The 21,852-nt window shown below is 53.0% G+C and overlaps 1 protein-coding gene across 2 annotated transcripts in view; it reads left to right on the top strand.

The window, feature by feature from the left end:
* Positions 1 to 21,852, top strand: part of ARAP1 (ArfGAP with RhoGAP domain, ankyrin repeat and PH domain 1) — a 178,010-nt gene that overhangs the window by 68,955 nt on the left and 87,203 nt on the right. For both annotated transcript variants that reach the window (XM_077831760.1, XM_077831726.1), the window contains exon 3: positions 20,807 to 20,955. In XM_077831760.1, coding sequence (XP_077687886.1) covers positions 20,807 to 20,955 — 149 coding nt within the window. The remainder of the gene's footprint in view (positions 1 to 20,806; positions 20,956 to 21,852) is intronic.

Genomic DNA, 21,852 nt, shown 5'->3' on the forward strand with positions numbered 1-21,852 from the left:
GGGATTTTAATGGTAGCGTGGACAGACACCTGTACTTTAAAAATGCAGTAGCCCAGCTGTAGAGTAACGGCCCAGTCCTGGGCCGGGTTGTGATCTCACACCAGTGGGAAACAGGAGTATGTGAGATCAGAATCAGGCCCATTATGTGTTTAGAGCAAGGACTCCTAGGACCTATTCCCAGCTGTATTGCAGACTGATTCAGACCTCAGGCTGGTCGCTTAACCCTTTGTCGCCCTCTTTCCCCCATCTGTAAAATGGGCTTGCTGTTACCTCACCTTAGTATAGTATCTCCTCACTTAACATCGTCCCGGTTAACGTTGTTTCGTTGTTACGTTGCTGATCAATTAGGGACCATGCTCGTTTAAAGTTGCGCAATGTTCCCTTCTAACGTTTGGCAGCCGCCTGCTTTGTCCACTGCTTGCAGGAAGAGCAGCCTGGTGGAGCGAGCTGGTGGGGTTTGGTACCAGGGTGGGCCGGCAGCCCCCCATCAGCTCCCCCCTCCCCTAAGTTCCCTGTGCGGCAGCCGCCCAGCTGTCTACCAATTGCCAGCAGCTCATCTGTCCCGCCCCGCACTGCCATGGAGCTGCTCCCCGAGCCTCCTGCTTGCTGTGCAGAGGCGGGGGAGAGGGGTGCTAATGTCAGGGTGTCCCCTCCGCCCCCGCTCCTTTACCCCATCTCCACAGAGCAGGGTGGATGACAGGGCTCAGGACAGAGGGAGCTTGCAGCCAGCCGCTGCTGTCTCAACTTGCTGATCTACTTAAAAAGACAGGTTTCAGAGTAGCTGCCGTGTCACTCTGTATTCGCAAAAAGAAAAGGAGTACAAGTGGATGAAGTGAGCTGTAGCTCTCGAAAGCTTATGCTCAAATAAATTTGTTTGTCTCTAAGGTGCCACAAGTCCTCCTTTTTTAAAAAAGACAATGTATTTAGAGTGGGGTCAGTGTACTTAAAGGGGCAATGCGTCTCACACACACACACTCTCTCTCTCTGCCATGCAGTCGCTCCTCCCTCCATTCCTGCTGCGTTGTAGAGCGTGAGGCTACATTAACAATGTGTTAACCCTTGAGGGCTCAGCCGAGGGCTAGTTCATCATTTAGCAGCAAGGCATTCCCTGGGAAATATCCCACCCTCTGACTCCACCACCTCTACCAAGCTTCACCATCATCATCGCTGTGTACAGTAATAAATTGTTTGTTTAAAACTTACACTGTGTGTATGTGTGTGTCTATAAAATATAGTCTTTTGTCTGGCGAAAAAAATTTCCCTGGAACCTAATCCCCCCATGTACATTAATTCTTATGGGGAAATTGGATTCACTTAACATCGTTTTGCTTAAAGTAGCATTTTTCGGGAGCACAACATTAAGCGAGGAGTTACTGTGTAGCGCCTTTGCAGTTAGGAATGAATTAACATCTCGAGAGGCAGGTGATTATTATTACGCCCTTCGTACAGCTGGGGAAGCAGAGAGGAGAGGATTGGCCAAGATCAGACGGGGAGCTTAAGGAAGAGCCACAGACAGGACATAGGTTTCTCAGCCCACTGCAGCCAGTGTCTTTCTAATGTTTCTGATGGGAGGGAGAAGGTGGTTGTAGGAGACTTAATGAATCTGATGTTTGTGAAGTGCCTTGGAAGGAAGATGCTGTAGAAACGCAAAGGGGCATTTATTATTAATAGGCGCTGGGCAGGGGCTGAGCTCCCATAGGGCCAGCTGTCTTGGACCCTGCCTCATTGTGTGTCTCTGGTCTCCTGGGGCTACATGCAGGGATGGCGATTTGTATGGGCCCCTGGTGCCCGGGCTCCAGCAAATTCAGGGCCCCAGGGGCCCAGTTCCACTAATGTTAAGGGCCAGGTCTCTCCGCTGGCCCCGCCTGCTGCCCCCATGTGTCTCCCCCGAGCATCCCCTGGCCCCGCGTGCCTCCCCTGAGCGTCCTTACCTCACCTGCGCCCTGGCAGTGGGCGGCTGCTCTGTGCTGCACGCCCTCGCCGGTCGCTGCTGGCTAAGGGAGTGGTGCCGGTGGCAGGCTGACTGCTGAGCCGGAGGAGGGGAGGAGGCGTAGCGGCACGACAGCCCCCCCCCCCGGCAGGCGACTCTGAGGGGGCTTATCCTGTCTGGACCTCCTGAGCAGCAGCCTGGGGCTTGGGTGAGTGTCATATCGGGGGGGAGAGGGAGGAGAGTGGGGGCTCCTCCCCCGGAGCTCACTGCTGCCAGCAGGGAGAGGGCCGTGGGGAGTCCTCCTCTCTAGCCCCAGCCCTGCAGCTGCCTGCCGCCTGCACCCCCAGCCAGAGCCCTCACCCTGCCCCCACCCCTGACCCCAACCCTCTGCCCCAGCCCTGAGCCTGCACCGTGAACCCCTTATCCCCAGCCCCATTCTTTGCTTAGGAGTTGTCATTTCTTTCCTTTGTTTTTATATGTGGTTCTTAGGGGTGCATTGCTGTGGGTGCTAGACTGTCTGACTTGCAGGCTTTGTCTGCACACGGTTATTTTACACCAACATAGATGCATCTGTGCAAGCTCCTAGTGTAGACAATCCATGCTCAGTTAACCATGACTTGTGCTGGTATAGTTCATCTCAGTGTGAAACCGCAGTGTGGACAAGCCCTTAATAAGGTGACCACTCCACTTTATCTAAAAAATTAGTTTTATAAAAACAAACCCTTAAGACCCACAGAAAAATGTTCCCTCTGTTATTCTTTTAAATTCGATTGAAAACACTGGTTTTACAGGTAGGACAAATTTCCATCAAGTGTTCGCAACCTGAATGTTACAGCACTGAGAACTTGGAAGCACCTTAATGGATTTTCATTGTCCAAGATAAGAGATGCGCAGACTGTGAAAGAGTCATAAATAGGTCCAGAAACACCTGTTTACAATATCTGGCTTTCAGCCTGGCCATGTCCCCAATAACAGAGTTTCGCCTTTACCTCCCTGTGCAAATTAATGCAGATTTACCCTTTTAGATTCCTTTCATCTTGGTTATGAGGCTGAAATATTTGTATAATAGTTAAAAACACAAATCCGGTTAAATTAGTGTACATCCCCAGTCGTAATGCTCTGCACAGTCATGTCAGTAATCCAGTTCTGCCTGTTCTCCAGCCTGGTAGAGGAAAGGAATGTCTTAACCCTCATCCCCAGCCCCAACCCAGAGCTCACACTCCCAGCCAGAGCCCTCACCCGCCCGCACCTCACCCTCTGCCCCAGCCCTGAGCGCCCTCCTGCACTGTGAACTCCTCATCCCCGGCCCCATCCCGCAGCCTGAGCCCCTCCCACACCCCAAACCCCTCATCCCCAGCCCCCCCCAGAGCCTTCACCCCCAGCCAGAGCCCTCATCTCCCCACACCCCAACCCACTGCCCCAGCCCTGAGTCCCCTCATGCACTGTGAACCCCCCATCCCCAGCCCCACCCCGCAGCCCTCACCCCTGCACTCCAACCCTCTGCCCCCTCCCACACTCCAAACCCCTCAGCCCCACCCCATTAATTCTGTGTAATAATAATCAACAATGGAGAAATTCTTAATTACCCAGAGAAAAAGAACAAAAAGGTAATTGATCAAGTGGTGGCCTGAGTTCGACACCCAGCTTGCAAACTGAAGTTATACAAAAGAAAGATGTGCAAATCTAAAAGATAAGAAAAGGAGTTTTCATCAGTCTTGGCTATCAAGATTTATGAGATTGGAGTACAATAGCGAATTGGACAGAGCTTTTTGCTTTTGTGGGTTATTGATCCAAGAGTGCTGGGTTGTTTCCGTATTCAAAAGAGTATTAATAAAGTTGATATTCTTAGTTAAATATTTTTTTTCTTACAATAGTGATATTGTGCAATATAGGGAAACTGTTAAACGCGTACTGTTTCCAGTCCATTTTTACATTATTTTAAAAAATATATATCGGCTTACAAGGAAGGTGGGGGGTGCGGAGGGAGGCGGGAAGGGGGGCTTGGACCCGTTCTGGGCACCACCAAAAATTATACTCACGCTTCCATTCTCCTGTCTAACCCCCACCTCTCCGATAGGAGCAGCTTTCCTTTCTCTGTGAAGCAGAAAGTGTCTGGTCTATGGGGTTTTTTGGTTGCAGCATCACCATTAAAACACCCTCCTGAAGGTCTCGTGAGCTGGCTGCCTGATGGTTTTTTCACCTTTGCGGTGAGGGTGGGCCAGTAGATCTTGTGTCTGGGCTTGTAAATGTTCATGATGATTTGGCAAGGCTGCGTACAAGGTTAGCTGTGGGGTGATGGTCTCTCTTGGTGCCCCCCCCCCGAGAAATTCACTCTGTTTACCCGTAAGAAGATTTGTTTTCCAGCTTGTCAGTGTGTCAGAATCCTGCCTCCTGGGCTCTCAAGCTGGGTAATTCCTGTCTCCTGCCTCACAACCGGGAATAGGCATCCCGTGTTTGGGATTTCACCGCTGCCGACCCAGGAAGAATAGAATCCCGTTTGCTCTCTTGTGTCTCTGCCGGCTCTCCAGAGCGAAGGGGACCGGCCATGCAGTTGTGCCAGTGTAGCCGGCAGACGCGAGTCGGGGGGCTCAGAGGGGACCGATGTAAGAAGGGGCCGTTTCCACAGTCACATCTCTGACAATACCCACACTTTCTAGGCCTGCACTGGTGGTTGCAAATGCTTTGTCCCTGCTCTGTGGTCCCTTGAGAGGAAGTCCATGTGGCTCGCTCCTCAGAGTCCATTGCCCCGCAGGCTGCAGCTGACGAGCTGCAGTCCCTGCTCTGTGTTAGCAGGAGCCAGACTTCTTCACAGTGATTCTGATTGATTTATTGCTTTCCCGCTCTACAAACCCAGCCAGTGGAAAGGAGATGGTGCTAAGGGTGGTCCGGATCCCAAGCAACTCAGCGTTTGCTCAGTCCTTCCTCGGCCCCAGCTCCCACTTCGCTGACGTAAGGTCGGGGTAAACAGGCTCTAGCCCTGGAAGAAGAGATGACCCTTGGACGGTGCCCCAACGGCCTGGGTGTTTGGGCTGTTTTGGATCAAAGGCGAGGAGCCCCTCCCGGAGAAGGCCTGGCCTACGGCCTCCTCTTTGTAAGCCAAGGAGGATCCGGCTAGAGCAGCGTGGCTGGGCCTGGGGGAAGAAGGTCTCTAAGGAGGCAAGTCCCAGGCCCTTGAGAGTGGGGCAAGGGCATCCCTGGTGTACATACTTCAGCTGAAGTCAGCTGAGTTACACCAGAGCTGGATTTGGCCTCCTGCCTCTGGGTCAGAGAGCACTGTGCACTGCCTCTCGAATTCACCCCCATCAGTGGTGTTGCACCCACTTGTAGCAGGGATGGATTTGGCCCTGGCACCATTTGTTTAGGGCTTGATCCTTGGGTCACCTGGTGCCTTGCTCGCCAATAGCCCTTCTGGACTCAGTGGGACAACTGGTGGACAGGGCATCGCGGGGAGGGGGCAGGGTGGAAAGGGGCAAAGCCCCATCCCCCGCTCCTGGCACAGTTGGTAAAATGGGGGCCCGGGCTGGTGGGGCTGCTGCTCCTGCCTTAGATGCAGCGCCGTGCGCAGCCGGCAGGTCTCCTGCCCCTGCCCATGGAGCCGTGGTTCTCAGTCAGGGGTTCTGGGCGCCCGGGGGGCCATGAGCAGGTTTCAGGGGGTCTGCCAAGCAGAGCCAGGGTTAGACTCACTGGGGCCCCGGGCAGAAAGGCGAAGCCCCACAGCATGGGGCTGAACCCCAGGGCCCTGAGCCCCGCCACCTGGGGCTGAAGCCAAAGCCTGAGCAATGTAGCTCTGTGGGGGCCCCTGTGGTGTGGGGCCCCAGGCAATTGCCCTGCTTGCTTCCCCCTAATGCCGTGGTTCTCAAACTTTTGTAGCGGTGACCCCTTTCACACAGCAAGCCTCTGAGTGCAATCTCCGCCCCCCCTTATAGATTAAAACCACTTTTTATGTGTTTAACGCCATTATAAATGCTGGAGGCAAAGTGGGGTTTGGGGTGGAGGCTGACAGCTCACGACCCCGATGTAATAACCTTGTGACCCCCCGAGGGGTCCCAACCCCCCAGTTTGAGAACCCTGCTCTAACGCCAGCCCTGAGAAAACCAGCTGTTGGGCGCAGGGGGGCCGTGGAGCTTTTATTGCATGTCGGGGGGCCTCAGAAAGAAAAAGTTTGGGAACCCCTGCCCTAGAGGACAGCAGCAGTGGAGGACCTCAGGCTCCTACTGCTGCCGGCTGGCAGGGGCGTGCTGCCTCTGTGGGGCTCCCCACATGCTGCCTGTAGGGGAGGGAGGTTGCAGTGGAGCTGGCTCTGGGGGTGCCGTGGGGGAGGGGGGCTGCCGTGGAGCTGGCTCTGGGGGTGCCGTGGGGGAGGGGGGCTGCCGTGGAGCTGGCTCTGGGGGTGCCTGTAGGGGAGGGGGGTTGCCGTGGAGCTGGCTCTGGGGGTGCCTATAGGGGAGGAGGTTGCCATGGAGCTGGCTCTGGGGGTGCCTGTAGGGGAGGAGGGGGGTTGCCGTGGAGCTGGCTCTGGGGGTGCCTGTAGGGGAGGGGGTTGCCGTGGAGCTGGCTCTGGTGGTGCCTGTAGGGGAGGGGGTTGCCGTGGAGCTGGCTCTGGGGGTGCCGTGGGGGAGGGGGGTTGCCGTGGAGCTGGCTCTGGGGGTGCCTGTAAGGGAGGGGGTTGCCGTGGAGCTGGCTCTGGGGGTGCCTGTAGGGGAGGGGGTTGCCGTGGAGCTGGCTCTGGTGGTGCCTGTAGGGGAGGGGGTTGCCGTGGAGCTGGCTCTGGGGGTGCCGTGGGGGAGGGGGGTTGCCGTGGAGCTGGCTCTGGGGGTGCCTGTAGGGGAGGGGGGTTGCCGTGGAGCTGGCTCTGGGGGTGCCTGTAGGGGAGGGGGGTTGCCGTGGAGCTGGCTCTGGGGGTGCCGTGGGGGAGGGGGTTGCCGTGGAGCTGGCTCTGGGGGTGCCTGTAGGGGAGGGGGTTGCCGTGGAGCTGGCTCTGGGGGTGCCTGTAGGGGAGGGGGTTGCCGTGGAGCTGGCTCTGGGGGTGCCGTGGGGGAGGGGGGTTGCCGTGGAGCTGGCTCTGGGGGTGCCTGTAGGGGAGGGGGTTGCCGTGGAGCTGGCTCTGGGGGTGCCGTGGGGGAGAGGGGTTGCCGTGGAGCTGGCTCTGGGGGGTGCCGTGGGGGAGGGGGGCTGCCGTGGAGCTGGCTCTGGGGCTGCTGGTTCTGAGGAGGAGGCACCATGGTGGTGCCCTGGGGAATGGTGTTGCCACTGCCAGGTGGTTTTTACTGTGTTCCCTGTGCAGGCCCCACCCAGGAGCCTGATCTGCCCCCTCCGTCTCCTCGTCGTACCCGGTCTGTCTGCTTCTCTTTTTGCAGTGCCTGGGTGCATCGCACTGCCCCTTCCCTCTTCCCCCTTCCCTCTGTATGCAAGTGTCTGGCTGTGTGCTTGTCTGCCCCGTTAGCAAGCACTTCCTCTCTGCCCCCCCACGTTTGCTGGGCTGAGGCTGGTAGCAGGACCACGCTTCACCTCCTTCGAACCTAACCAGACTTCAACGTCAGCTTTACGAAGCCGAAATGTCGTTGCCCTAATGTCAAAGCGTGATTCTGCAGGACTGACCTTTGCCCTTCTGCTGTGGTTTGCAGCCACCCACCTCCCATTTCTGACTCCTTCCTTCCTTCCCCTGGGGCTTGCCGTTGAGCAGCCCACAGAGAAGGTGCTACATCTCATGCTTGTGGTCAGCTACTCCCATCAGCTGCTGAAGGCTGGGAGGCATTCAGCATCAAGGAGACTGCATTTCAACAGCTGCAGGTGTCTTACACTCCCCGTGATGGCTAGCGGTAGAATTCAGGGCCTGGCTGAGGTCCAGCACCTGTACCTCGGAGGGATTCAGGGAGGCTTTTGAGAGAGGTGAGTTAATGACTGGTGCTAATGCAGCTGGTAGTTGGACGTGGACTAAGGTGAGATCCTGGTCAGAGCGAGCCCACGCAGGGGACCTGAGACGCCGCAGGACACAGCTGGCTGACTTGATGGCCTAAGGGAGTATTATGGGTTGGAGGAGGGAAATAATCGATCTGGGAAAAAGCCCACTGGGCTGGGAGGAAGAGTCTATGGGGGAGGGCAGACGCAAATGAGAAGGAAGTGTCCTTTTCCACTAGGAGACCCTGAGGATTTGGTGGTTCTAGGCTCCGGTGATGTAGTATCCTGCTGTTTATGGAGTAGGGGGAAGGTGAGCAATGGGCAAGCCACAGAAAGTTGGGCGGGTTGGTTCAGATAAAGGTTTGGATTCTTCTCCAAGCCACTCTAAGAATCTGGCCCACAGAACAGCACCTTTCATCTGGGAGTGCTTCGCTAACCCCATACAGACAGCACCCTGGGAGTCCAGCTGCCTCTAGGGTGGAGGGCAGCAGCTAGCCAGCCCGGGCGCAGTTCAGCGGTGGGAAAAAAGGGATGTTTTGGCCATGAGCAAGACATTAGCCAAGTGCCTGTGATTATGCTGACTTCGGGTGGCTGACCACAGTGGCACAGAGTTACTCTGTTAGCTCCGGTGGAAAAGGCTGGTACTTTCAGTGCTGAAGGCTCAGGACCATGGTGTTTGCATGCATATGTGGCCACAGCTTGTTATGCAAGGATGCTGAGGCCAACCTCCTAGTCTTACGAAAGGTGCTCTGCATGTCCAAGCAGCGCAGCCAGAAGCTCAGGATGGAAAGTCCCCACCTGTGGAAAGCTCCATGGAATTCACTGCAGCCACCTCCCAGAGCCGGAGGGCTGGAATGAGCCAGCCAGCCTCTTCAGCTCGGCTTCCAAGGAGCGAGAGTATTTTAAACCTGATGCTTAACCAACTACGCCATCCCCCTGGCTTGCCCCACTAAACCTTCCTTCCGGGCAGTGACTGCAGGGTTCACAGCAGAATTTGTGGTGTTTTTCTCCCTTTGACCTCGATGGCCTTCAGAGAAGCTGTGGTGGAAGAACTAGTCAGCCTGTACTGTGTTTAAAGGGACACTATCACAGAGCATAGACATAGCATCTCAACTGTCTGAGGACTGTTAGCGTCTAGTTAGGAATGCAGCCAGTACAGATAAATGCTTATCATTGATCTGTGATCCCTGCCAGCAGGTGCAGCTATGAAGAGGACAGGCTATTTTAAAAAAAAGTCTGAAAAGTTCTTAAAACCACTTTGAATATAATGCTGAATAAAAATGACATTCCCTGCATTGCAATTTACCGATTTCTGGATGAAAAGACCAGAGTTTGGAATTTCAGCCCTATTAATCTCCTGGCAAAACACCACGGAACCACTTGGCACCAGCCAACTCCACCTCTATTAACAATGACCTGTGGGAAGGAAATTATTTTAATTGGGTGTGTGGCCTTTGACATGGCCTTTTACCAGGCGTTATGTGAAACTCCAAGTCTAGATCTAGTCTTTTAAGGCAGAAGTTGCCAAATGAAGATTTAAAAACTCATCAACTAAAACACAATGCCTGTCCCCTGCAAACTAAGGCTATGTCTGCAAACAGCCTGCAGAAGCGAGCCTCCCAGCCCCGGCTGTCAAACTCCGGCTTCCGGGGCTTGCAGTGGTGCTCTAAAAATATCTGTACAGACAGTGCCTTGAAGTTGCGGCATTGAAGTGTGGGGTGATCTTTGTGAATCCCACACGGGTGGTGTTGTAATGAAGCAACAGTCACTCATTAGGATAAATTGTTTGCCTGGAGTAAAAACTCCTTCCCAGTCCCAGCCCAGTGATCCACTCCAGTCTGCTTGTGGCACTTGATCTTGCTCTTCTTGAAATAAACAGCGGTCTGTCCAGGGACATCAACGTGTGTTGGATTTGGCCCTGGTGGCCCTGAAGTCAAACTGAGTTTTGCCATTGATTCAGTGTGCCCAGGCTTTCACGCCAGATTTTCACAAGTGCTCACCACCTATGGTGACACCGATGGGCAGCCTGTCCCCAAATCCCAGGTTCCAGTGTGCCTCCAAAACCCAGCGCGAGTTCAATGTGCTGAGCACTTCTACTAATCTTTGGGGGCTGAGTTCATTAAGAACAGTCTGGCCCAGGGGAGCAAGAACAGCTATAATTAAGCAACTAACCCTGAATATCCTGGTAAGAAATCTTGGGGTTTGCCAGTTGGAAAAGAACAATACCAGGAGGACAATAATAGTATTTGGTTTGAATTTACTAGGAGGGCATTGTGAATGTCCTTACTCGGTTGTCATTCAAGCAATATGCCGAGTGACATTATCTCCTGAGTGAGAATCACATATGAATTGAGTATAAAACTGCAGGCATTTGCCAGTGTTACTGACTCCTCCCAAGGTCAGTGTCTGTCCCCACTGGTACACAGAAGGCAGAACTTACTTAACCGTGGGAAGAGGAAGGCAAAGATAGAAATGATGATTTCTCCCTAGCCGCGGAGCAAGTGGAAAGTGTGGTGTAAATTCCCCACTGGTGGGATCTTGTTTCTCCCTGTGTCAGGGCTTTGTGGAAGTGCATGGATCGTAGGTCGTTATCTGGACAGGGGGATGGAGGCCTGCAGTTGAAATGACAGCCACCCTCAAGGGAGATAAGGAAATGGAGGAGTTCGTTTCTGACGAAAGATGGACTGAACGAGATAAGCCTGTGGTATCTCAGCTAATGATGACTAAGGGAGAATGCCTCTGTAAATGCAGTTTTATTGGCAGTGTAGTTTGACAAAGTCCATGGCAGCTGGTACGGCTGCACTTCATTGCTTAGACACTGTGGTGAGGCATGCTCTGGAGACACATGGACAGGGAACAAGTAGGAATAGTAGGAGCAAAGGCAATTCTGTATGAGCCTCAGAATGCTTTAGACCAAGGCCTCCCTTAGGGGAATGGCAGGAATCTCCTGACCTGAACTGGACAAAGGAGCCCTGCTGCAGGAGAAGTTCCCAGAGCCTCCCACCGGAGTCTTTCCACCTTAGCAGTCCTGAGAAGCTTCGCTGCAGTGCAGGGTCATGGCTCTGCAGATGAAGGCTGGGCGCTGTGGGGCGAAGGGGGGACACTGGGCTAGGAGTCAGGAGACCTGGGGTCTATTCTCAGCTCTGCCATTGGCCTGCTGAGTGACCTTGGGCCAGTCATCTCCCTTCCTCGTGCCTCAGTTTCCTCTCCCACCCTTCGTCTTGTCTGTTCAGACTGTGAGCTCTTTGGATCTCTTGCTATGTGCGTGTACCAAGCCCCACACAACGGGGTCCTGATCTCAGTTGCGGTCTCTAGGCGCCACTGTCATGTAACTGAATGTAATAATGCTGCTGTGGTGGGACTGTGTGCAATGCAGAGAGCACTGGACCGATGTGCGTGTGTTGTGTGGACGTACAGGCTGCGGTAGAGAGAGCGAGCCTGGAGCACTGGGCCTGGTGCGAGACCAGAGGCTGTGAACCAAAGTCAGGCCAAGTATCAAACAGATGCCCTCAAGTTCACTGTCTGGTACATGAGCTTGGCAAAGTTGTTGCTAGTGTACTAGGCACTAGATAGTTACCTAAATATATTCCAGTCTAGTCCAAGATAAGATGGTTTGACAAACAATGAACAGGGATGTTTTGTCCAAGATATCAGGAACAAGGGGAGGTAACAGACAGGTGTCGTGAAATATGTGCGGTGGTGCGTAAGTTGTGTATTCTAGCTGTTTGTCTCCACCTATAAATGTCTCGACTTAACCCTTTGTGTGGCCGAGGGGACAGCAGAGACTCCTGCTGCTGCCTGAGCCACTTCGTGCCAAGGGGCACTCATGTCTTAGCGTATCTGTACCCACAGAGCCAGGGCACTGGCATCCTAGGGCAATTAACCCGGCTGAGTGCCTTTGTCGTCCTTTATGAGACACAGCGAGGTCTGCCGAATGAGCTGGCTGCCTTATTTGCTGTTAATAATAATAACGTTGGGGCTCCACGGGCTGAGGCAATGACATTCCAGCCTTCAGCACTTGACAGCATGGGGGAGTACCACTGAAGTCTGCTGAACCAGCTGTCTGCACAGAGCTGGACAGCACAGGGCGCAAACCCACACACACACGCCACCCGGCAACACAGTCCCACGCCGTTCTCTTGTGGCTTTCCTTTCTTTCCCCAGATGTAGGGCAGGGCCATAAGCCTGGAGGGGAGGAACGTATGCATCCCTGGGGCCAGGCCCCACACCCGATGGCAAGGTGGCAGCCTCCAGGCCAGCCCAGGATTGCAAAAGCCATATGAGCCTCATCCTGCTCCCAGTGCAGTCCATGGAAGGTTTGCTGGCTAGGGCTCGTTATTCAGGAGTGCAGGAATCCAAGACTGCCCTGTGGGAGCCCACGCAGCGCAGAGGAGATCAGCAAAGCACCCAGTCATGTGTCTCGCTTCTACACCTCAGTCCCTCCGGTAGGGGACGCAACAAGGAGAATAGAGGAGGCTAGATCCCAAGGCAGGAGGAAATCTCCATCTGCTCAGCCCCCCGGGCAGCTCCGTCTGTGGCATCCCTGAGCTGCAGATGTCACTTCAGTAGTGCAGTCGCAGTGGTGGGGGTTGATTGGTAATTGGATGGGGTTAGGTGGCATGTGGCGTTTGTATGTCTTACAGCCGGGTTGCCTTATTTCTATGTTATCTGTTGTCTGTCCCAGCGCCCAGGGGCCCCAGGGATACCCCTCATAGGGTGGCCAGATAGCAAGGGTGAAAAATTGGGACAGGGGGTGGGCGGTAATTGTCACCCATATAAGACAAAGCCCCAAATATCAGGACTGTCCCTATAAAATCGGGACATCTGGTCACCCTAACCCTTCGTTAGTTTTGCCTGTCATGCACTTTGTTTCACTTGTAGCAGATGTGGGCATTACAGATGCCTATGGACAGATTTTCCCCTATTTGCGCCCCAGAAATAAGTGGCCAGATTTCCCTAAGAGCTCAACGTGTTGGGTGAACACGGGGTGTGGTGCTCTTGTGAAATCCTGCCCATAAGGGGTCTCAGTGGGAGTGGCTAGGTGCTCAGCACTTGCAATCCTGTGCCATCGAGCGGGACTGAGCACATTGTACACAGGGGTGTCTCCTCGGGATGCACCGGGCCCTGGGCTGGGTTCTGAGCAGGTGTGGAATGGGAGAGTGATTATTTCCTTTTAACCTTTAAATCTAGTGCATCCAGTGCTCCAAGCGCCGGCCTGTGAGCCTGGCGCTCCTCCATTCGAATCAGACATTGGCGCAGGCTTTCTCTGAAACTCTGGGCAAGCCACTTGATCGCCCCCAGCCTCAGTTTCCCCAGTGTTAAAATGGGGATGATGGTGCTGGCAGGGGTATCAGGAGGGTTAATTAGCTGGTGTTCATCTGGTGATTTGAGGACGTGATGCTAAGATGCTTTGTGGAGCCCCCCCGCTCTGTGGCTATGGCACACAGTTGGGCAGTCCTGGTTCCATCCCGCAAAGGAGGGTGGGGGTGCACTTACACCCTAGCCTGGTCCACTGCAGTCAGCTCTGCCTTTAACTTGGTGCTGGGCTCAGCACCCCCGGATTCACTGAGCCCCTGCTTTGCCGGAGGACAGCAGCGACGGGGTCCTGGTGGTGCAGAGAGCGGCTCCGTTGCTTTGGGGGTGAGGGGCTCTTTGCAGCGCTCGTCCTGAACTGCAGGGCAATGTGCCCCTGGGGCTCCGCTCTGCCTTCTGCACCAACTGTCTTGCCAGTCTGTGGCTGTTTGCGGGCTTGTTTCTATAGAAACGGCTGCGAAGAAGTGAGGTCACTCCGTCCGGTCTGATTATTCCCCCAGACCTCCTCCCACCCACTCCCGCACCAAGTAAACAGAGCTACCAAGTCTGCTCTGCTGTATGTGCTGAGCAGGTGTGAACCAGAGGGAGAGGCCCTGCGCCAAACCCCAGCACTGGACACCCCAGGACTCTGTGGCAGCTTGGATCTGGATTCACTCTGGGTCGGGCCCATGTGTGTAGCCCTGACTGAAAGGTACTGGACGGTCCTTCTCACAGTTACCGCATCAGAGTCCCTACATGTCCCTGCTGTCTGTTTGGGCATGTCACAGGTATCCCAGTGCCTCTGAAATGCCCCAGACCAGTCAGCCCGAATGGTGAAGCCAGACATCCCGAGTCCAGCCAATTGTTAAATGGAGTGGGGACATGAATGCTGGATGCAGAACCATGGGAGCAGAGGCATCGGGCCTGGCTTGTAGGGCATCTTCCCTTCACAAGGTTGACAGACCAGGACTTTCTAAAGTGACTAGTGATCTGGGATGTCCAACTCAGGACACCTTCAAGGGGCCCGATTCTCAGAAAGGGCTGAGCACCTGCCTTCTGGATCTTGCCCTGACAGAGGGAGGACTGAGCCCTTTAGATGCTCTCTAACTATTCCGACTGGTAAACACTTACAAAGGGTGTGTCATGTCCCCATCTACTGCCTGGGCTACACAGAGGATAGCAGCCTACTACTACTGCCAGTCAATGGAGTTATTCCTTTCATTCCAATGATAGAAGTTCATGATGTTCTCCCACTTTCCCTATTCTCGCTACAGATGCCATGTAAACTGCAGGGCCTCAGGATTTCCATACAGCTGTTGGAACCCAGAAGCAATTAGCTTAATAGATTTATACTTTCTCCCCCGCCCCCCTCCTCCTCCTGGTAAATTATAGAACCTAAAAATGATGGCCCTGGCTGCGGCTCCATTCCCAAGCTGCAGCCACAGGCTTGGCCCCCTTACCCCTGTCTACGTCCCCCTCTCTCCCGGAGCCGTGGCCCCACTCCTGACCCCAGCTCTGACCCCGAAAAGTTTGGGGACCGTTGACGTATGCATGGTGATATAGTTGTTAATGACACAGTCACATCCAATTTTTCACACTGGACCCCGGGCCTCATTCAGTGCATGGGATGCGTCTGCACCGGGGCTGAATCAGGGTTGTGTAGTGAAGGAGGCTGTTGTCTGTAGGATCCCTGTCTCATTTGCTGCAGGAGTTTGACAATGTCTAGTGAATGAGGGAGGGGCTGCAGGAAGAGAATGGGTGGACCTGTGGCCAAGGAAATTGAATGTTGCCCTGGAGAACTGGATTCTCTGCTTGCTTCTGTCGGAACTCCTGCTTGATGCTGGATAAATCACTGAAACCACAGTGCTCAGAGTTGGCCACTAATTGTGTCTTCCTCATTTTCTGGCTTCCCAACCTACGACACCGGGGAACAGATTTGAAGAAGCGCTGAGCACTCACAGCTGCAACTCATGTTGACTGGAGCTGAGCTCTGGGCATATAATGTGCCATAAAAATGCTAAGAGAGATGAGGTGTGTGAGATAATCTCTTTTATTGGACCAATTTCTGTTGGTGAGTGCTCTGAAAAATCAGGGTCTAAGTGTCTCAAATTAGTTGTCACTGTTGATAATTGTAGCCTTAATCTCTCTCTGCCTCAGCTCCCTATCTGTAAACTAGATATAAGAATATCCCCTGCACAGAGATAAAGCCATGAATGTTTGTGACGCTGTCACGGCGTCCCCGGGCGATGCTCTGGAACTGCTCCCTACGTCGCCAGTCAGGACTCTGGGGAAGTCTCCTCTCTGGGAGCAGACTGTCTGCAGGACACACAGCTCACCCGGCTTCCACCTTCCTGGGTCTGACCTCGGAGCATTCAGCATCCTCTGCCCCTCCCTGCGCTTCCCACAGAGAGTCCGCCCAGGTGGGCTCCCTGGGAAGCCAGAGGGCCCTGCAACCCAACTCTGCAGTCAGACGGGACTCTCAGCCAGCCAGTAAAACAGGGGTTTATTAGACGACAGGAACATGGTCTAAAACAGAGCTTGTAGGTACAGAGAACAGGACCCCTCTGCCGGGTCCATTTTGGGGGGCAGTGAACCAGATAACCACATCTGCACTTCACTCCTCCTCCCCAGCCAGCCCCAAACTGAAACTCTCTCCAGCTCCTCCTCCTCTGGGCTTTGTCCCTTTCCTGGGCCAGGAGGTCAACTGATTACTTTGTTCTCCAACCCCTTTAGCTCTCACCTTGCAGGGAGGAAGGGCCCAGGCCATCAGTTGCCAGGAAACAGGATGTCGGCCATTCTCTGTGTCCAGACCCCTGCACACACCTGCCCCCTAGGACTCTGCAATGATCATACACCCTTATCCCACCACCTAGATACTTAAGAACTGCACAGGGGAAACTGAGGCACCCCCACACTATTCAGAGGAAACATTAAGAACAGTCCTGCTTCATCACAGACGCACTCAAACATGACGGGGAGAGCACCATAGAAATGCCCAGCAGGAAATTAATCATTCTGTAGGCCATGTAGGATTTGGATGGCATGTGGTAAATACAGCCTGGGCCATGTATTGAATGAGAAGGATAAAAAGAAATGCTGAATAACTACTCATTCGCTGAAGGAGGTGGCAGTCCTGTGGAAAATATAGTGTGGGAACTTGTAAATAAAGCCCATATCGTAATGCACAAGGGAGCTGAAATAAGGTTGCACGGGCAACTTTAATGCTCGTTTTCCATTACTTCTAAGTGTTTGACTGTGCAACCTGAATTTTGGATGTAATTAGTACTTGTTAGTACGGCTAGACTCTGCACACCCATGCTGAGAGACACTCCCTGCCCTGCTGAAGAGCTTACAGTCTAAGTAGACCAGAGCAACAAAGGGTGGGAGAAGGAAGTGGCATTAGCCCCACTTGACTGATGGGGCACTCGGCCCACAGAGGTTAAGTTGCTTGGCCAAGGTCATCCAAGGGACCTGTCTGAGTACTGGGAGTTGCACCTGGTTGTTCTAAGTCCCAGGCCAGGACCTTAACCACCAAGCCACCCTCCTTCCTGTGACATGTCATTATTGGCTTGTCCTTTAGACCAAGCCCTGTGGGGTGCTAGATACTTTCCAGACATTTGGAAAAGGAGGAGTTCACAGGCACTGGGGCTTCTCCTGGGAGATATTCCACAGCCGCCTCCGGATTGGGAAGCTTTCCACAAAAACAAAGGAAAACAGACTCAGATCTCTTATTTTTGTGCCCAAGTAACTTCCCCTCTTTCCTGTCCTTAGAAAATCTTTACTGTAAACATTCTGTGCATTGCCCATCTGGTGGTGCTTGTTTGGGAGGCGGGAAATGACTGAAAAGTAGCAACGGGGAGGCAGCTGTGGCTGAATTCTAGTTCTAGTTCCCAAGAGGTTCGGAGTTCAATGCACCCGAAGAGAAAGGTGCTGGGAAAGAGTGTCTCTTTGGGGCTTGTTGTATGCCCTCGGCCAGATTTTCGGAGGTGTTGAGCAACTGTCACCCCAAACGACTTCAGCTTTGCTCTGCACCTCTGCAATTCAGGCCGTGGGTGGCACTGTCTTTCCACTATATTGTTTGTTCATTAGCCCAAGAGAACCTGAATTGCTCACTACCAATCATAAATCATTGCCCTCACATAGCAGCTTTCAGCTGAGAATCTCCAAAGATTTGTCAGTTAATTCTCCCCCCAAGAGGTGGGTAAATGGCACTATCCATATTTTGCAGATGGTGAACAAGGAAGTACCTCTTCCTATAACACAAGAACCAGGGGTCACCCAATGAAATGGACAGGCAGGAGGTCTAAAACAAACCAGAGGAAGTATTTCTTTACACAACGCACAGTCAACCTGTGGAACTCATTGCCAGGGGATGTTGTGAAGGCCAAAACTATAACTGCGTTCAGAAAAGAACTAGATAAGTTCTTGGAGGCTAGGTCCATCAATGGCTATTAGCTAAGATGGTCAGGGATGAAAACCCTATGCTCTGGGTGTCCCTAAGTCTCTGACTGCCAGGAGCTGGGACTGGACGACAGGGGATGGCTCACTCGAAATTGCCCTGCTCTGTTCATTCCCTCTGAAGCATCTGGCACCAGACACTGTCAGAAGATAGGATACTGGCCTAGGTGGACCATGGGTCTGACCCAGCATGGCCATTCTGATGTTCTTATGTGGAAGCTGAGTCATGGGGAGAATGAGGCCAACATTTTTGAGTTGGGTGCCTAAAACCAGGCCCCTGAATTCATCTGTAGGCACCTAAATACAAATGGCCTGTTTCTCAGAGGTGCTGGTTGCCTGCCGTTCCTGCTGATTCCAGTGGGGAGTTTTTGGAGCTGAGCACTTTGGAAAATACAGCCACCGATGTAGGGACCAACCTAAGGATTTGGATGTCTGTCATTAGGCACCTGAGGATGAAAATGCTCACGTTCGTGGCTTGCCCGAAGTCCCACTGAATCAGGAAGAGATTCCTGACCCCTGAACTGTAGCCTCGTGGTAGGCCACGCTCCTGTTAAATAGCAGGCAGGAAGAGGAGGTTGCGTATTTGGGATGCCATTTTAAGAACTTACTGTCTGGACCCAGCACTTGCTTTTGCAACCCAGTGGTGTCCTTCCTCCGACACATCTGGCACGTCTGCCCTGCCGGGGGGACATACCACACCAGGGTTAGTTTGCTCACCAAGCCAGGTAACTGAGAGGCAGGTAAGGATTCCCTTTGAACCTGGCTGTGGCAGCTTGTCCAAAATACCCATCAGCCTCCCCAAATCACTGTGCTGGGGTCTAGCTCTCCACTGTTTGTTGTCTCACTGGTAACCATTTTCTGTCTAATTGCTGTTTGTTAGAACAAGGGGCTCTGCTCCCCCCTTAGAACGGGGGTGGGGGGGTGGGGGGTGGGGGGGGAGGTCATCAAAACAGTTTTGTGTTGGGAAATGCTGTTTAGCCAAAACCACATTTTGTTCTGACAGCAATTGGAAATAAAAGTTTCCACTTTTTTGGAATGAAAACTTCTGATGTTTTTTGTTAACAAACAAAATGACTGTTTTGAAATTTACTTTATTTGATACAAAAATAAGTAAAAAAGGGTCAAAACTGAAATAAAACATTGAGAATTTATCATAGCAAAACATTTCAATTGACCCCAAAACCAATCTTTTTCCACCCAGAATTTCATTTTGCAAAAAATTTGGGAATTCTGGCTCTGTGTGTGTGTGAGAGAGAGAGAGAGAGAGAAGTCCATTTTTTAACCAGCTGTGGTCTCCCCCATCAGCTCCACCATTGGCGTTGACCAGAGGGGTCTCAGGTGCTCGTTGACCCCATAGCTGTGTATATTTTTGCGTGGTGCGTGCCCAGCTCGGGTGGGGCGTGGGCGGTGCAGGATTGGGTTTGTATCAATACTGAACAACATGCTTGCTCAAGGAAGGGCCCTGGAACATTGCGGGATGGCACGTGAGACTGACTGAGAGCACTAAGGTAGGAAGCCGCTACCCAGGACCTCTCATGACAGGGTGACCGGCCTAGTGGATGGGGGTGGGGCGGTAGATGTGATATATCTGGATTTTGGCAAGGCCTTTGAGACAAGCCCACATGACATTCCCATGGGCAAACTAGGGAAATATTGTCTAGGTAAAATTACTAAAAGGTGACTGCACACCTGGATGAAAGACCATATTCACAGAGTACTTATCAATGATTTGGGAGGGTGTATCTGCAGGGGGCCGGGGTGGGTGTCATAGGGGTCTGTCCTGGGTCCAGTGCAATTCAATGTGTTTATTAATGACGTGGATAATGGAGTGGAGGGGAAGCTTGTAAAATTTGCATATGATACCAAGCTGGGAGGGGTTGCCAGCACTTTGGAGGACAGGGTTAGAATTCAAAATGACCTTGGACATTAGAGAATAGGTCTGCAATCAAACAGAGAATATTCAATAAAGACACATGCAAAGTACATCACCTAGGAAGGAAAAATCAAACGCGTAATTACAAACTGGGGCATAACTGGGTGGGAGGTAGGCCTGTTGAAAAGGATCTGGGGGCTATCATGAATCAGAAATTGACCGTCAGTTGATAATGTGATGCAGTTACAAAAAGGGCTAAACTCATTCTGGGGTGAATTAACAGGTTTATTGTACGTAAGACCCGGGAGGTAATTGTCCTGCTGTACTCGGCCCTGGAAAGATGTGGACAAATTGGAGAGAGCCCAGAGGAGAGCAGCAAAAATGATCAGAGGTTTAGAGAACCTGAGCTGGGAGGGAAGGTTAAAACACCTGGGCGTGTTTAGTTTTGAGGAAAGAAGACCGATGGGGGACCTGAGAACAGTCTCCAAATCTGTTAAGGGCCGTTCTAAAGAGACGGGGATCGATTGTTCCCCATGTCCACTGAAGGTCGGACTAGCAGCAATGGGCTTAATCTGCAGCCAGGGAGATTTAGGTCAGATATCAGGAGAAACTTTCTAACTCTCAGGATAGTTAAGCTCTGGAACAGGCTTCCAAGGGAGGTTGTGGAATCCCCGTCACTGGAGGTTTTTAAGATCAGGTTGGACAAACCCCTGTCAGGGCCGGTCTAGGTTTGCTTGGCCCTGCCTCAGCGCAGGGGGGTAGACTTGAGGACCTCTTGAGGTCCCTTCATTTCTGTGATAGGACAGCAGGTCAGGTCAACGGGAAGTGCAGGGTGGTGGTGGCACCTAGTTCTGGGCAGCTCCTTACTTACGCTGCAGCGTTCATGCTGTCAGAGGGCTTTGTGCTGAATGTGGTATTTGAAGGGCTTTTGGTGGTCGTCCGTCATCGGTGGGGGTGGGTTTTTGATGGCGGTTAGCGGTGGGGACAGGGACAATCCCAGCTGTCTGCAATTGGGCTGTTAAATATTCTTTTCCCTTGAGGTGTGTTGGAAGTCTGTGCCGGGAGGTGACCCGTGCTGACCGCATGGCGATGCCTCAGTAATACGGTCTGCTGAACCCACCTGACCACTTGGCTCTTGCACGATGCGAAGGCCCTGATTCTAATTCCCATTATCCCAGTGCAAACCCAGTGTCGCTCCTTCCACTTCAGTGGAGTGAGTCCGGGTGTCCGCTGGCATCAATGAGATCAGGGTCTGGCCCTCGATTTTTAAGGCAGCCATGCAGGGAAGGGAAGGAGGGGGGATTCGTAGAAGGCTTGTAACCCTGTTAACATGGGATCTTTCTTTTTCTTTGCAGCTTTCCTGCTAGAGAGGAATCCCAAGCCCCTGAGCCGGTGCCTATTGTCCCACCCCCTCTGCCTCCTGTCCTTCCCCCTGTGAAACCACAACAACAGAGCCCCCTGATACTGCCTTCCAGACCCCTCGACCTCTTCCTGCCGGAGTTCGGTGAGTGTGTGTCAGGGTTAACCCGCCCCTTCTCGAGCTTTGCGTTAGTGCAATGAACGGGGCTTCCCGAAACAGCCTTTGGGCCTTGGGTAGTTTGTCCCTCCATCCATCCATCCCACTCATTGCAGCAGTGTCACAGGTTTGCCTGGGTTGACCCTGGGGATTTTCAAGGGTTGCAAAATCAGGTTCTGGGTGCCAGGAATCCCGACACGGTCACGGGACTTGACAATGGGGGGGGCTCTCACATCACGTAGCGATGGTTCTGAAGCAGGCCTGTCCAGTCACCATGTGGCGATCCCCTCCTAGCATCTCTCAGCGCAGCACCAGGGTTTCGATGGCCTAAAATCACGCAGAGGATTTTATCCCAGTGCACAGGCTTAAAAGAGGGCCAGCAAAACAATGTTCCACCAGAAGAGCAGATGAGAGAAAAGGGAATCATTTTTATTGAGCATCATCTGCTAAATGATCCCAGAGCATCCAGTAATTGGATTCAGCTTTGCTGGCTGGCTGAGCCTTAAGCCTTGCTGCTCCCAGCTTCCGTCCAGCGGCTTCTGTGACCCAAGAACCAGTTAGTGCCGACTGTTGGAGGGGCACAGAGGGGCTGCTGAGAGTTACAGGAATCTCCTGGGCCTGGTGTGTATGTTCCAGTTCAGAGAATGTCGTGGCGTCTCAGATAAAAGCCGGTGTCACCCTGGTCGTCAGTGTCACGGAGACATGCCAGTAAGGATGTGACGCAAGGAGTTAGGTATCTATGCTGAGAATTGTGTTCCTAAGCTCTGTGCCTGGGGACGGGTCACTAGCGAAGGGGAAAGCAGGTTGTCTGTCAGGGAAGAAATGCTTATCCGGTTGTTTATGTGTGAATTCAGTATTGTGTCGTTCACAGTGGGTCTGCTGCTG

The sequence above is a fragment of the Eretmochelys imbricata genome, chromosome 1, assembly GCF_965152235.1.
Source record: "Eretmochelys imbricata isolate rEreImb1 chromosome 1, rEreImb1.hap1, whole genome shotgun sequence".
Classification (NCBI taxonomy): Eukaryota; Metazoa; Chordata; order Testudines; family Cheloniidae; genus Eretmochelys; species Eretmochelys imbricata.